The sequence below is a fragment of the Aquarana catesbeiana genome, linkage group LG12, assembly GCF_042186555.1.
Source record: "Aquarana catesbeiana isolate 2022-GZ linkage group LG12, ASM4218655v1, whole genome shotgun sequence".
NCBI lineage: Eukaryota > Metazoa > Chordata > Amphibia > Anura > Ranidae > Aquarana > Aquarana catesbeiana.
In genome coordinates, this window is record NC_133335.1 from 109,014,825 (window position 1) to 109,027,915 (window position 13,091).

The 13,091-nt window shown below is 44.5% G+C and overlaps 1 protein-coding gene across 6 annotated transcripts in view; it reads left to right on the forward strand.

The window, feature by feature from the left end:
- EZH1 (enhancer of zeste 1 polycomb repressive complex 2 subunit) overlaps positions 1 to 12,645 on the forward strand; it is an 800,790-nt gene extending 788,145 nt beyond the window's left edge. For 5 of the 6 annotated variants that reach the window (XM_073608272.1, XM_073608277.1, XM_073608274.1 and 2 more), the window contains one exon: positions 93 to 530. In XM_073608272.1, coding sequence (XP_073464373.1) covers positions 93 to 153 — 61 coding nt within the window. In that variant the 3' untranslated portion in view covers positions 154 to 530. Of the gene's footprint in view, positions 1 to 92; positions 531 to 11,422 lie in introns of those variants that run through there. The other variant, XM_073608276.1, reaches the window with a different exon arrangement.
- Positions 12,646 to 13,091: the final 446 nt, after the last annotated feature.

Here is a 13,091-nt window from a genome sequence, read left to right on the forward strand (position 1 = left end):
GTCTCGAGAGTTTTCATTCTGCTCAAAAAATAGGTCGGGTATCTTGCAAATTTGTAGACCCTAACATTAATTTTGTCGTCTTTATTTTTCAGATACAGCCAGGCGGATGCTCTGAAGTATGTGGGTATAGAACGAGAAACGGACATTGTCTAATATCCTTCCAACACTTTTTTTGCATTGTGTAACCATTTTAAGCTTTTTCTCTGGCACTCATAATCTCTGTGTTTGTTTTGACACTTCATTGTGAATGTATTTGTGAGACAAAGCAACAGTCAAACTGGACTTTGCAGGACCCTCTGTAGTCATTCCGTTGGTAACTTGAAGTCTGAAAATTCTGTGCAACTCCAGATTTGGGCACTTTGTTTTCAAACACACGTTGTGATTCCAAGCCATAAAAGGTCTAATTGTCACCAGTTCTTCTTTCCAGGTGTTATGTGCAGTGATGGTTAAATGTGCTGTTTGTAATTTTTCCCAACCTAGATGCTGGCATTGAAACTTATGAGCCTTTTAAAGAGATTTTCTAAACTGAACAGTATATGAGACATATTTTCAGAAACAGCAGTTTAATATTTCCACTGTGATTTCAGAACCAATGCTTTAATTGAATTAGGGGCATGGTTAGTCAAATGCAGCCCAGTTTGATCTCAACCTTTCCCCTTAATGGTTTCCCAGTCGGGGGTAGAAAATCCTAATCTGTGGCTATCCAATCCATATACAGTGATGTGAAAAAGTGTTTGCCCCCTTTCTGATTTTTTTTTTGCATATTTCTCACACTTAAATGATTCAGATCATTTAACACATTTTAATATTACACAAAGATAACCGGAGTAAATCCAAGATGCAGTTTTTAAATTATTATTTCATTTAAGGGAAAAAAAGCTGTTCAAACCTGCCTGGCCCTATGTGAAAAAGTAATTGCCCCCTCCCATGTTGAATCATGAATGAACTATGATTAACCACAATTTTTTGGAAAGCTGAGTTAAATTTCACTTGCCACACCCAGGCCTGATTACTGCCAGACCTGTTGAATCAAGAAATCACATAAATAGAGGCTGTCTGACAAAGTGAAGCAAGCTAATAGATCACAAAAAGCCACACATCGTGCCACAATCTAAAATAATTCAAGAACAGATTAGAAACAAAGTAATGTACATGTATTCAAACTACAGTGAACCACAGGGACAGCCATTATCCACTAATGGAGACAATTTGGAATAGTGGTGAACCTTCCTAGGAGTGGCCGGCCTACAAAAATTACTCCAAGAGCATGACGACGACTCATCCAGGAGGTCATAAAAGAACCCATCTAAAGAACTGCAGACCTCCCTTCCCTCAGGTAAGATCAGTGTTCATGATTCAACAATAAGAAAGAGACTGTGCAAAAATGGCATCCATGGGAGAGTTCTAAGGCCAAAGCCACTGCTGACCAAAAAGAACACAAAGGCTCATCTCACATTTACCAAAAAAACATCTTGACTATCGTCAAGACTTTTAATCAAATATTCTGTAGACTAATGAGACAAAAATGTAACTTTTTTTGAAGGTGTGCCTTTCGTTACATCTGGCATAAAACGAATACAACATTTCATAAAAAGAACATAATACCAACAGTCATGGTGGTGGTAGTGTGATGGTCTGGGGCTGCTTTGGACAACTTGCCATAATTGAAAGAACCATATATTCTGAGCTCTACCAGAAAATCCTAAAGGAGAATGTCCGGGTATCCGTTCATGACCTCAAGCTCAAGTGTACTTGGATTATGCAGCAGGACAATGATCCGAAACACAACAGCATGGCTGAATTAAAACAATTCTGCAAAGAAGAGTGGGCCAAAATTCCTCCACAGCAATGTGAAAGACTCATTGCCAGTTATCGCAAACACTTGATTGCAGTTGTTGCCACCAAGAGTGGCACAACCCGTTATTAGGTTTAGGGGGCAATTACATTTTCACATAATGCCAGGCAGGTTTAGACAGCTTTTTGCCTTAATAAATGGAACCATCATTTAAAAACTGCATTTTGTATTTACTTGGGTTATCTTTGTTTAATAATAAAATGTGTTTGATGATCTGAATCTTTTAAGTGTGAGAAATATGCAAAAAATAAAAAAATCAGGAAGGGGCAAATACTTTTTCACATCACTGTATATCAATTCTCACAAGTACTTAAACTCGAAAAATAGGACCAGGATAATATATGTGAACATTTGATGACCACATTTGTCATCAGAAGTCCATCTAGAAGTGTGGGTTTTTCAGGTACTGAAGAGGTAGCTCTTCTCTTATATTTCAAGTCAGTCAGTTTACCCTCATAGAAAATTACAACCCCTTAATGTGACACTCACTTTCAGTGCAAAGTGGCAGTGTGATTGTGACGGTACCCCCACCCTCCCCATATCCCAGTAATACTCAATTTGCCAGTGCTCCCTCTCTGTTGCTGTCTCTGCCACAGATGGAGAATATACCCAATACTTACAGGTATTGGGAAGCATGTGTCCACTGCTCAGGTCTAACAGCCAAATGCTTCTTCTGAGCACATGATAAAGGAAGGGACATCTTCACTCCCCATAGCCTTTAACACCAAATGTTACTTGGATTACTTTTCTAGCTGCAGCAAAGGGAAGGATATTTTGCAGGATGTAGTTACTACATTCCATCTTGTGTGCTTCAAGTTTTAAATCTAGAGTTCATAAAGGCCCTATGATATAGGAACATCCATATCCACTAATCTTTAAATATCTCCAGTACTTTGAACAGAGTTGGGGCAATCCCCTCCCCTCTTCAATACTGTAAAAGTGGTCAAGTAGTCAAGTGGCTGTAGAGCTACCCAGAACACTTTTACTAAACAGCCTATCAGGTGAAAAAAATAAAACCAAGCTCATGGCTGGAACCTTGCAACCATTAGAAGTTCAGGACGTTTTAAAATGGCCTAAGGACGGTTAAAGTGATAAAAAAAACCCTTACATATGCCCACTGAAGTGACTAACCTCAGGTGATACACAGCGATGTAGCAGAACCAACCACGTAAACGGTATCTGTTTATCTGCAGCCCTCTCTCATCCAGAGCCTTCCAGAGTACACCGTTTAGGTGGTATTTCTCCTGGGGTAGGAATCTGACATCACACATTGCAATATGCGCAGAGCAGAGAGCTGAGTGTAATCTTACATCTGAGTGGAGGGAATGTGAACATGCAACATGCACATTTGAGGCTATCAACCACCTGCTGTGTGCTTGGGGGGAGGGGGGCTGTATTGCAGTAGATTGCCTGGTGTCTGGGAAAACTGTCAAACTGGCACATACATTTACAGATATCAGAGGAAGGACAGAGCAGCCAGGATCCACACTAAAGCCTTGTATACACGGGCTGAAAATCGGCAAGTTTAGCAGGTACCAGACAACTTTTGGCCCATGTGTATGGATTGTCTGTTCTACAGAAGCCAGTCTCAAGACCGGATTCTGTCGAACAGCATGCTGGAAAACCAGCATCTGATCAGCGCTGGTAGCCAATGGCTGTGAGCACTGATTATTGTTTTCTAGCGTGGGGTGGAGTCCCTATCAGATTACAAAGACACAGTAAGGAAGATCGCCACACTAACACACTGTCCTCAATTCTTAGAAGAACAGAGAGGGCAATCTGTGACCAAGACCTGAAGCGCCGAACAGTATGTTGCTACCGGGCGCTCGGGTTCGGCACATCACGGATCTTGTGGACAGATTACTGGGAGGGGCTGGGGAAGACCCGGCTGTCATGGTGCACGTTGGCACCAATGACAAAGTCAGAGGCAGATGGAGTGTCCTAAAGAACGATTTTAGGGATTTAGGTGCTAAATTGAGGAAAAGGACCTCCAAGGTAGTGTTCTCAGGAATACTACCGGTACATCGAGCCACACCAGAAAGGCAGAGGGAGATTAGGGAAGTAAACAAGTGGCTGAAGAGCTGGTGTAGTAAGGAGGGGTTTGGGTTCCTGGAGGACTGGGCCGACTTCTCAGTCGGTAACCGGTACTATAGAAGGGACGGACTGCACCTAAATGAGGAGGGTGCAGATCTGCTGGGAATGAAGATGGCCAAAAAGTTAGAGGGGTTTTTAAACTAGGCGATGGGGGGGAGGGTCCAGAGACAGTGATGGCCAGCGCAGAAGATATTCCAGAGGGTAGTATTGGGGGCATTAGTGGTAGGTTAACCAAAGCACAAAAACACAAGGTGAGTATAGTAGCAAGTCCTAGTTGCAATCTTGAAACACCCAATACGAGGACAATATGCGACCGGTCTAAACTATGTGGCATGTTCACTAATGCCAGGAGCATGGCGGACAAGATGGGTGAACTAGAGATACCGTTGTAGAAGGAGGATTTGGATTTTGTGGGAATTTCAGAGACCTGGTTCAACAGCTCTCGTGATTGGCTGGCAAACATTCAAGAGTATACCCTATACCGCAAGGATAGAGAGGGTAAAAAAAGGGGGAGGGGTATGCCTATATATCAAGAATAATGTACAAGTGAATGTGAGAGATCAGTGGCGTCACTAGGGTTGGTGTCACCCAGTGCGGTAAAACATGGTGTCACCCCCTCCACCAACTATAGTTGCCCCTCAGTACAGACCCCCCCTCCACTAAGTGCAGACCCCCCACTAAGTATAAACCCCTCTCTCAGTACAGACCTCCCATCAGTATAGACCCCCTCAGGACAAACCACCCCCCTCTATTAGTACAGACCCCCCAGAACAAACCACCCCCCCTCCATTAGTACAGACCCCCCATAACAAATCACCCCCCCTCTATTAGTACAGACCCCCCCAAACAAACCACCCCCCTCTATTAGTACAGACCCCCCCAGAACAAACCACCCCCCTCTATTAGTACAGATCCCCCGACAAACCACCCCCCCTGCATTAGTACAGACCCCCCCAGAACAAACCACCCCGCCCTATTAGTACAGATCCCCGACAAACCACCCCCCTGCATTAGTACAGACCCCCCCAGCCAAACTACCTCCCCTACATTAGTACAGACCCCCCAGGACAAACCACCCCCCTACATTAGTATAGACCACCCCCAGCACAAACCACCCCTCCTTACATTAGTATAGACCCCCCCAGGACGAAACCACCCCCCTACATTAGTATAGACCACCCCCAGAACAAACCACCCCTCCTTACATTAGTATAGACCACCCCCAGAACAAACCACCCCTCCTTACATTAGTATAGACCCCCCCAGGACGAAACCACCCCCCTACATTAGTATAGACCCCAGGACAAACCACCCCCCTACATTAGTATAGACCCCCCAAGACAAACCACCCCCCTACATTACTATAGACCCCCCCAGGACAAACCCCTCCCCCTACATTAGTATAGACCCCCTCAGGACAAACCACCCCCCCTACATTAGTATAGACCCCCCAGGACAAACCACCCCCCCTACATTAGTATAGACCCCCAGGACACACCACCCCCCTACATTAGTATAGACCCCCCAGGACACACCACCCCCCCTACATTAGTATAGACCCCCAGGACAAACCACCCCCACCTACATTACTATAGACCCCCCAGGACAAACCACCCCCACCTACATTACTATAGACCCCCCCAGGACAAACCACCCCCCCTACATTACTATAGACCCCCCAGGACAAACCCCTCCCCCTACATTAGTATAGACCCCCCCCAGGACAAACCACCCCCCTACATTACTATAGACCCCCCAGGACAAACCACCCCCCCTACATTACTATAGACCCCCCAGGACAAACCCCTCCCCCTACATTAGTATAGACCCCCCCAGGACAAACCACCCCCCCTACATTAGGTTAATTTAAAACACCCGGGCGGCAGCTGGAGAGGAGAGGACAGTATGCAGCCGCGCTGCCCAGGTGAAGTGTGTCAGGCTTGGGAAGCATGCGTCAGGGAGGTCGGAGGAGGAGAACTGTCTGAAGTGGAACACGTTGGGCACGCCCCCCCCCGTGACGTCAGTCATGTCTTTGCGCGGCTGGTCTCTCACACAGAGACAGCCGCTCCGATCTAATTTCGCTCTCCTCCTCTGACAGGAGGAGGGACGGGGGATGGGCTTCGACACTCGGCAGGTCGAGGCGGTGATCAGCAGAGAGCCGCCTACGGACAAGGAAGAGGAGAAGGGAGGGGAGCACTCTGGCGCTTCAGCGCCCCCACCTCTGTGGCGCCTGGGTGCACTGCACCCCGTCCAGGATCGTCCCTGCTCGGGATGGTGTCACCCCTCTAGTGGGTGGCACCCAGTGCGGACCGCACCCCCCGCCCCCGTCTAGCAACGCCACTGTGAGAGATGACATCACTGAGGGAGCTAGGGAGGCGGTGGAATCTTTATGGGTAGAGCTCCAAAGGGATGAAGCTAAGGGGAAAATAATACTGGGAGTATGCTATAGGCCCCCTAACCTGAGGGAGGAAGTGGAGACGGATCTCCTATCACAAATTGGATTAGCAGCAAGGATGGGAAGTGTTATCATAATGGGGGATTTTAATTATCCAGACATAGACTGGGCGGAGGGAACCGCGCATTCATTTAAGGCTCGCCAGTTCCTTAATGTCTTGCAGGACAATTTTATGGGTCAGATGGTAGACGCACCAACTAGAAATAAAACATTACTGGATCTACTGATTACCAACAATACAGACCTGATCACAGATGTGGAAATATGGGGCAATTTAGGTAACAGCGATCACAGGTCAATTAGTTTCAGTATAAATCACACAAATAGGAAACATGAAGGGAACACAAAGACGCTGAATTTCAAAAGAGCCAACTTCCCTAAACTACAAACCTTGCTAAAAGGCATAAATTGGGATAAAATATTAGGAACAAAGAATACGGAGGAGAGATGGGTTTGCTTTAAGCACATATTAAATAAGGGCATTAGCCAATGTATCCCATTGGGTAATAAATTTAAAAGAGCGAACAAAAATCCTGGATGGCTTAACTCCAATGTAAAAATGCATATAAAAGCAAAGGAGAAGGCCTTCAAAAAATACAAGGTTGAGGGATCATCCTCAGCATTCAGACTTTATAAAGAATGCAATAAGAAATGTAAGGGTGCAATTAGGATGGCTAAGATAGAACATGAAAGACACATAGCGGAGGAGAGCAAAAAAAATCCCAAGAAATACTTTAAGTATGTAAACAGTAAAAAAGGGAGGACAGACCATATTGGCCCCATAAAGAATGAGGAAGGACATCTGGTTACAAAGGATGGGGAGATGGCAAAGGTATTGAATTTATTCTTCTCCTCAGTCTTCACGAGTGAATCAGGGGGCTTCAGTAACCAAAACTGCAGTGTTTATCCTCATGACACAACACAGGAAGCACCTACATGGTTAACAGAGGACGGAATTAAAACTAGACTTGAGAAACTTAACATTAATAAATCACCGGGACCAGATGGCTTGCATCCGAGGGTACTTAGGGAACTCAGTCAGGTGATTGCCAGACCGTTGTTCCTAATTTGTACAGACAGTCTATTGACTGGAATGGTACCAGCTGATTGGAGAAAAGCCAATGTAGCACCGATATTTAAAAAGGGCCCAAAAAACATCCCTGGAAATTACAGACCAGTTAGCCTAACATCAATAGTATGTAAACTCTTGGAGGGGATGATAAGGGACTATATACAAGATTTTAGTAATAAGAATGATATCATTAGCAGTAATCAGCATGGATTCATGAAGAATCGTTCTTGCCAAACCAATCTATTAACCTTCTATGAGGAGGTGAGTTGCCATCTAGATAAAGGAAGGCCCGTAGACGTGGTGTATCTGGATTTTGCAAAAAGCATTTGACACAGTTCCCCATAAACGTTTACTGTACAAAATAAGGTGCATTGGCATGGACCATAGGGTGAGTACATGGATTGAAAACTGGCTACAAGGGCGTGTTCAGAGGGTGGTGATAAATGGGGAGTACTCAGAATGGTCAGGGGTGGGTAGTGGGGTTCCCCAGGGTTCTGTGCTGGGACCAATCCTATTTAATTTGTTCATAAACGACCTGGAGGATGGGATAAACAGTTCAATCTCTGTATTTGCAGACGATACTAAGCTAAACAGGGCAATAACTTCTCCGCAGGATGTGGAAATCTTGCAAAAAGACCTGAACAAATTAATGGGGTGGGCGACTACATGGCAAATGAGGTTCAATGTAGAAAAATGCAAAATAATGCATTTGGGTGGCAAAAATATGAATGCAATCTATACACTGGGGGGAGAACCTCTGGGGGAATCTAGGATGGAAAAGGACCTAGGGGTCCTAGTAGATGATAGGCTCAAGCTGCTGCTAATAAAGCAAACAGAATATTGGCATGCATTAAAAGGGGGATCAACTCCAGAGATAAAACGATAATTCTACCGCTCTACAAGACTCTGGTCCGGCCTCACCTGGAGTATGCTGTCCAGTTCTGGGCACCAGTCCTCAGGAGGGATGTACTGGAAATGGAGCGAGTACAAAGAAGGGCAACAAAGCTAATAAAGGGTCTGGAGGATCTTAGTTATGAGGAAAGGTTGCGAGCACTGAACTTATTCTCTCTGGAGAGGAGATGCTTGAGAGGGGATATGATTTCAATTTACAAATACTGTACTGGTGACCCCACAATAGGGATAAAACTTTTTCGCAGAAGAGAGTTTAATAAGACTCGTGGCCACTCATTACAATTAGAAGAAAAGAGGTTTAACCTTAAACTACGTAGAGGGTTCTTTACTGTAAGAGCAGCAAGGATGTGGAATTCCCTTCCACAGGCGGTGGTCTCAGCGGGGAGCATTGATAGCTTCAAGAAACTATTAGATAATCACCTGAATGACTGCAACATACAGGGATATGTAATGTAATACTGACACATAATCACACACATAGGTTGGACTTGATGGACTTGTGTCTTTTTTCAACCTCACCTACTATGTAACTATGTAACATCGCTTGTGTTAGCAAGGTACATAAAGACATGGATGAGCGAGTTTAGGGTGGAGGAACTTGACTGGCCTGCACAGAGTCCTGACCTCAACACGATAAAACACCTTTGGGATGAATTAGAGCGGAGAGTGCGGGCCAAGCCTTCTTGTCCAACATTAGTGCCTGACCTCATAAATGCACTTCTGGAAAAATGGTCAAACATTCCCATAGACACACTCCTAAACCTTGTGGACAGCCTTCTCAGAAGAGTTGAAGCTGTTATAGCTGAAAAGGGTGGGCCAACTCAATATTGAACACTATGGACTAAGACTGATATGATATGTGTGTGTGTATGTGTGTGTGTGTGTATATATATATATACATACAGTTGGGCTCATAAGTTTACATACCCTGGCAGAATTTATGATTTCCTCACCATTTTTCAGAGAATATGAATGATAACACAAAAACCTTTCTTTCACTCATGGTTAGTGTTTGGCTAAAGCCATTTATTATCAATCAACTGTGTTTACTCTTTTTAAATCATAATGACAACAGAAACTACCCAATTACCCTGACCAAAAGTTTACATACCCTGGTGATTTTGGCCTGATAACGTGCACACAAGTTGACACAAAGGGGTTTGAATGGCTATTAAAGGTAACCATCCTCACCTGTGATCTGTTTGCTTGTAATTAGTGTGTGCGTATTAGGCCGGGTTCACACTGGTACGACAAACGCTCAGACATGGGGAGCTCATGACGCGTGACGTGTGAAAATCAATGTTTCCCTATGGGAGCCGTCTTAACTGGTCCGACACAAGTCAGTCCGTCTTTGAAAATGCTCCCTGCACTACTTTGGCCTAACTTTGATCCTACTTCAGCCCATTGATTATCACTGAAGTCGGATCAAAGTCGGATCGCCGTCTTAACTGACTTTGGCATATGACTTGTGCTCTGAGGGTCTTGAAGGGGAACTCCACGCCCAATTGGTATGCTCCCCCTCCAAGAGCATACCAGGTCCTTCGGTCTGGTATGGATTTTCAGGGGAACCCCCATGCCGAAAAAAACGGCATTGGGGTCCCCTCAAAATCCATACCAGACCCTTATCCGAGCACACAGCCCGGCAGGAAAGGGGGTGGGGATGAGCAAGCTCCCCCCCTCCTGAACCGTACCAGGCCGCATCCCCTCAACATGGGGGGGTTGGTGCTTTGTGGCACGGGGCCCTGTGCCCCCAAACCCAAAGCACCTTGTCACCATGTTGATGAGGACAAGGGCCTCTTCCTGACAACCCTGGCCGTTGGCTGTCGGGGTCTGCAGGCGGGAGGCTTATCGGCATCTGGAGGCCCCCTTTAACAAGGGGCCCCCAGATCCGCCCCCACCCTATGTGAATGTGTATGGGGTACATTGTACCCCTACCCATGCACCTAAAAAAATTTCAAAAATAAAACACATTACACAAAAGTAATTTATTAAGGCAGCTCCGTCATCTCTTCCGATCTCTTTTCCCCTCTCTGGCTCTTCTGCCTCCTCCGCTGACATTTTCTGCCTCTGCCGGTTTTTCTCCCCTCTCCGGGTCTTCTCCACTCTCCGCTGATGTCTTCTAGCCCTCTCCGTTTCTTCTCCCTCTGTCTGCTGCAATGTACCCCATACTCATTCATATAGGGTGGGGGGCCAAGATCTGGGGGCCCCCTTGTTAAAGGGGGCTTCCAGATTCCAATAAGCCCCCCGCCCACAGACCCCGACACCCAATGGCCAGGGTTGTTGGGAAGTGGCCCTTGTCCTCATCAACATGGGGACAAGGTGCTTTGGGGTGGGGGGCGCAGGGTATGGTTCAGGAGGAGGGGGTGCTCGCTCGTCCCCACCCCTGTTCCTGACCTGCTGGGCTGTGTGCTCAGCTAAGGGTCAGGTATGGATTTTGGGGGGACCAAAGGGCCTGGTATGCTCCCTGAGGGGGAACCCATGCTGGGTTTTTTTACATTGTGGGTGGAGTTCCCCCTAAAGATTCATAACAGACACAGTGCCTGGTATTGTCGGGGATCAAAGTTGGATCCCTGTTCATTGAAGTTGGACACATGTCAGACTTCAAATCGAAGGGCAAAGTCAGATCCAAAGTCCAACTGTCGTGTCGTACAAGTGTGAACCCAGCCTAAGGCTTCATGTACATTGCTGCTGGTAAATGGATGTTTAGGAGCAGTTGGGCATTTTTTTTCAGCTGCCCCCTGAACTCTGAGCTCTCCTCTGTTATCTTATCAGTACATGTATACAGGGTCGTTTATAGTCGTTTATAAGCAGTTGAGATTAGAACCTTTTTTTGAGCGCAAAAAAATGCGTTAAGGACCGATGTTCAGAGGCATTTGAAATGCCAAATGCATGCTAAACATGATAACTTGCATTTAGCAGCATTTTGTTTACAGACGTTTTTCATTTTAATAAAAAAATACATATTTTTTTAAAAAGGTACCTAAATGCAAACACGGCATGTAAACGCGGCTAAATGGATGTTTTTCATCATCAGATTCTAGCTGTCAAGTTAAATCGTTCAGGAGAGGTTAAACAACGTCCCATGTACATGAAGCCTAAAAGGTCGATCAGTTTCTGGACTCCTGACAGACCCTTGCATCTTTCATCCACTGCTGCACTGACGTCTCTGGATTCTGAGTCATGGGGAAAGCAAAAGAATTTTCAAAGGATCTGCGGGAAAAAGTAGTTGAACTGTATAAAACAGGAAAGAGATATAAAAGATATCCAAGGAATTGAGAATGCCCATCAGCAGTGTTCAAACTCTAATCAAGAAGTGGAAAATGAGGGGTTCTCTTGAAACCAAACCACGGTCAGGTAGACCAACTAAAATTTCAGCCACAACTGCCAGGAAAATTGTTCGGGATGCAAAGAAAAACCCACAAATAACTTCAGGTGAAATACAGGACTCTGAAAACATGTGGTGTGGCTGTTTCAAGATGCACAATAAGGATGCACTTGAAGAAAGATGGGCTGCATGGTTGAGTTGCCAGAAGAAAGCCATTACTACGCAAATGCCACAAAGTATCCTGCTTACAATACACCAAACAGCACAGAGACAAGCCTCAAACCTTCTGCCACAAAGTCATTTGGAGTGATGAGACTAAAATTGAGCTTTTTGGCCACAACCATAAACTCTACATTTGGAGAGAAGTCAACAAGGCCTATGATGAAAGGTACGGAGGTGGTTTGCTGATGTTTTGGGGATGTGTGAGCTACAAAGGCACAGGAAATTTGGTCAAAATTGTTGGCAAGATGAATGCAGTATGTTATCAAAAAATACCGGAGGAACATTTGCTTTTATCAGCCAGAAAGCTGCGCACGGGACGTACTTGGACATTCCAACATGACAGTGATCCAAAGCATAAGGCCAAGTCGACCTGTCATTGGCTACAGCAGAATAAAGTGAAGGTTCTGGAGTGACCATCTCAGTCTCCTGACCTCAATATCATTGAGCCACTCTGAGGAGATCTCAAATGTGCAGTTCATGCAAGACGGATCAAGAATTTACCGGAACTGGAGGTTTTTTGCCAAGAGGAATGGGCAGCTTTAACATCTGAGAAGATAAAGAGCCTCATCCACAAATACCACAAAAGACTTCAAGCTGTCATTGATGTTAAAGGGGCCAATACACGGTATTAAGAACTGGGGTATGTAAACTTTTGATCAAGATCATTTGGGTAGTAGTTTATGTTGCCATTATGATTTAAAAAGAGTAAACACAGTTGACTGATAATAAATAGCTTCAGGCAAACACTAACCATGAGTGAAAAAAGTTTTTGTGTTATTCATATTCTCTGAAAAATGGCCAAGACATCATAAATTCTGCCAGGGTATGTAAACTTATGAGCACAGCTGTAATGTAAAATACAGTTTTAAATGTAAGAAAAAAAAATATATATTTATATATATATATATATATATATATATATATATATATATATATATATATATTTATATATATATATATATATATATATATATATATATATATATATATATATATATATATATTCCCAAGGGTAGCCACGGCACTCTGTTTGAGATAAGTAAACCAATCATATGTTTTGAGCTGCTTATAATATTCCCAATCAGTGCTTCTCAAAAGTGAACTCTACTCAATCATCATTGCACAAAAATCTTCCTTCAACATAAAATAAAAAATG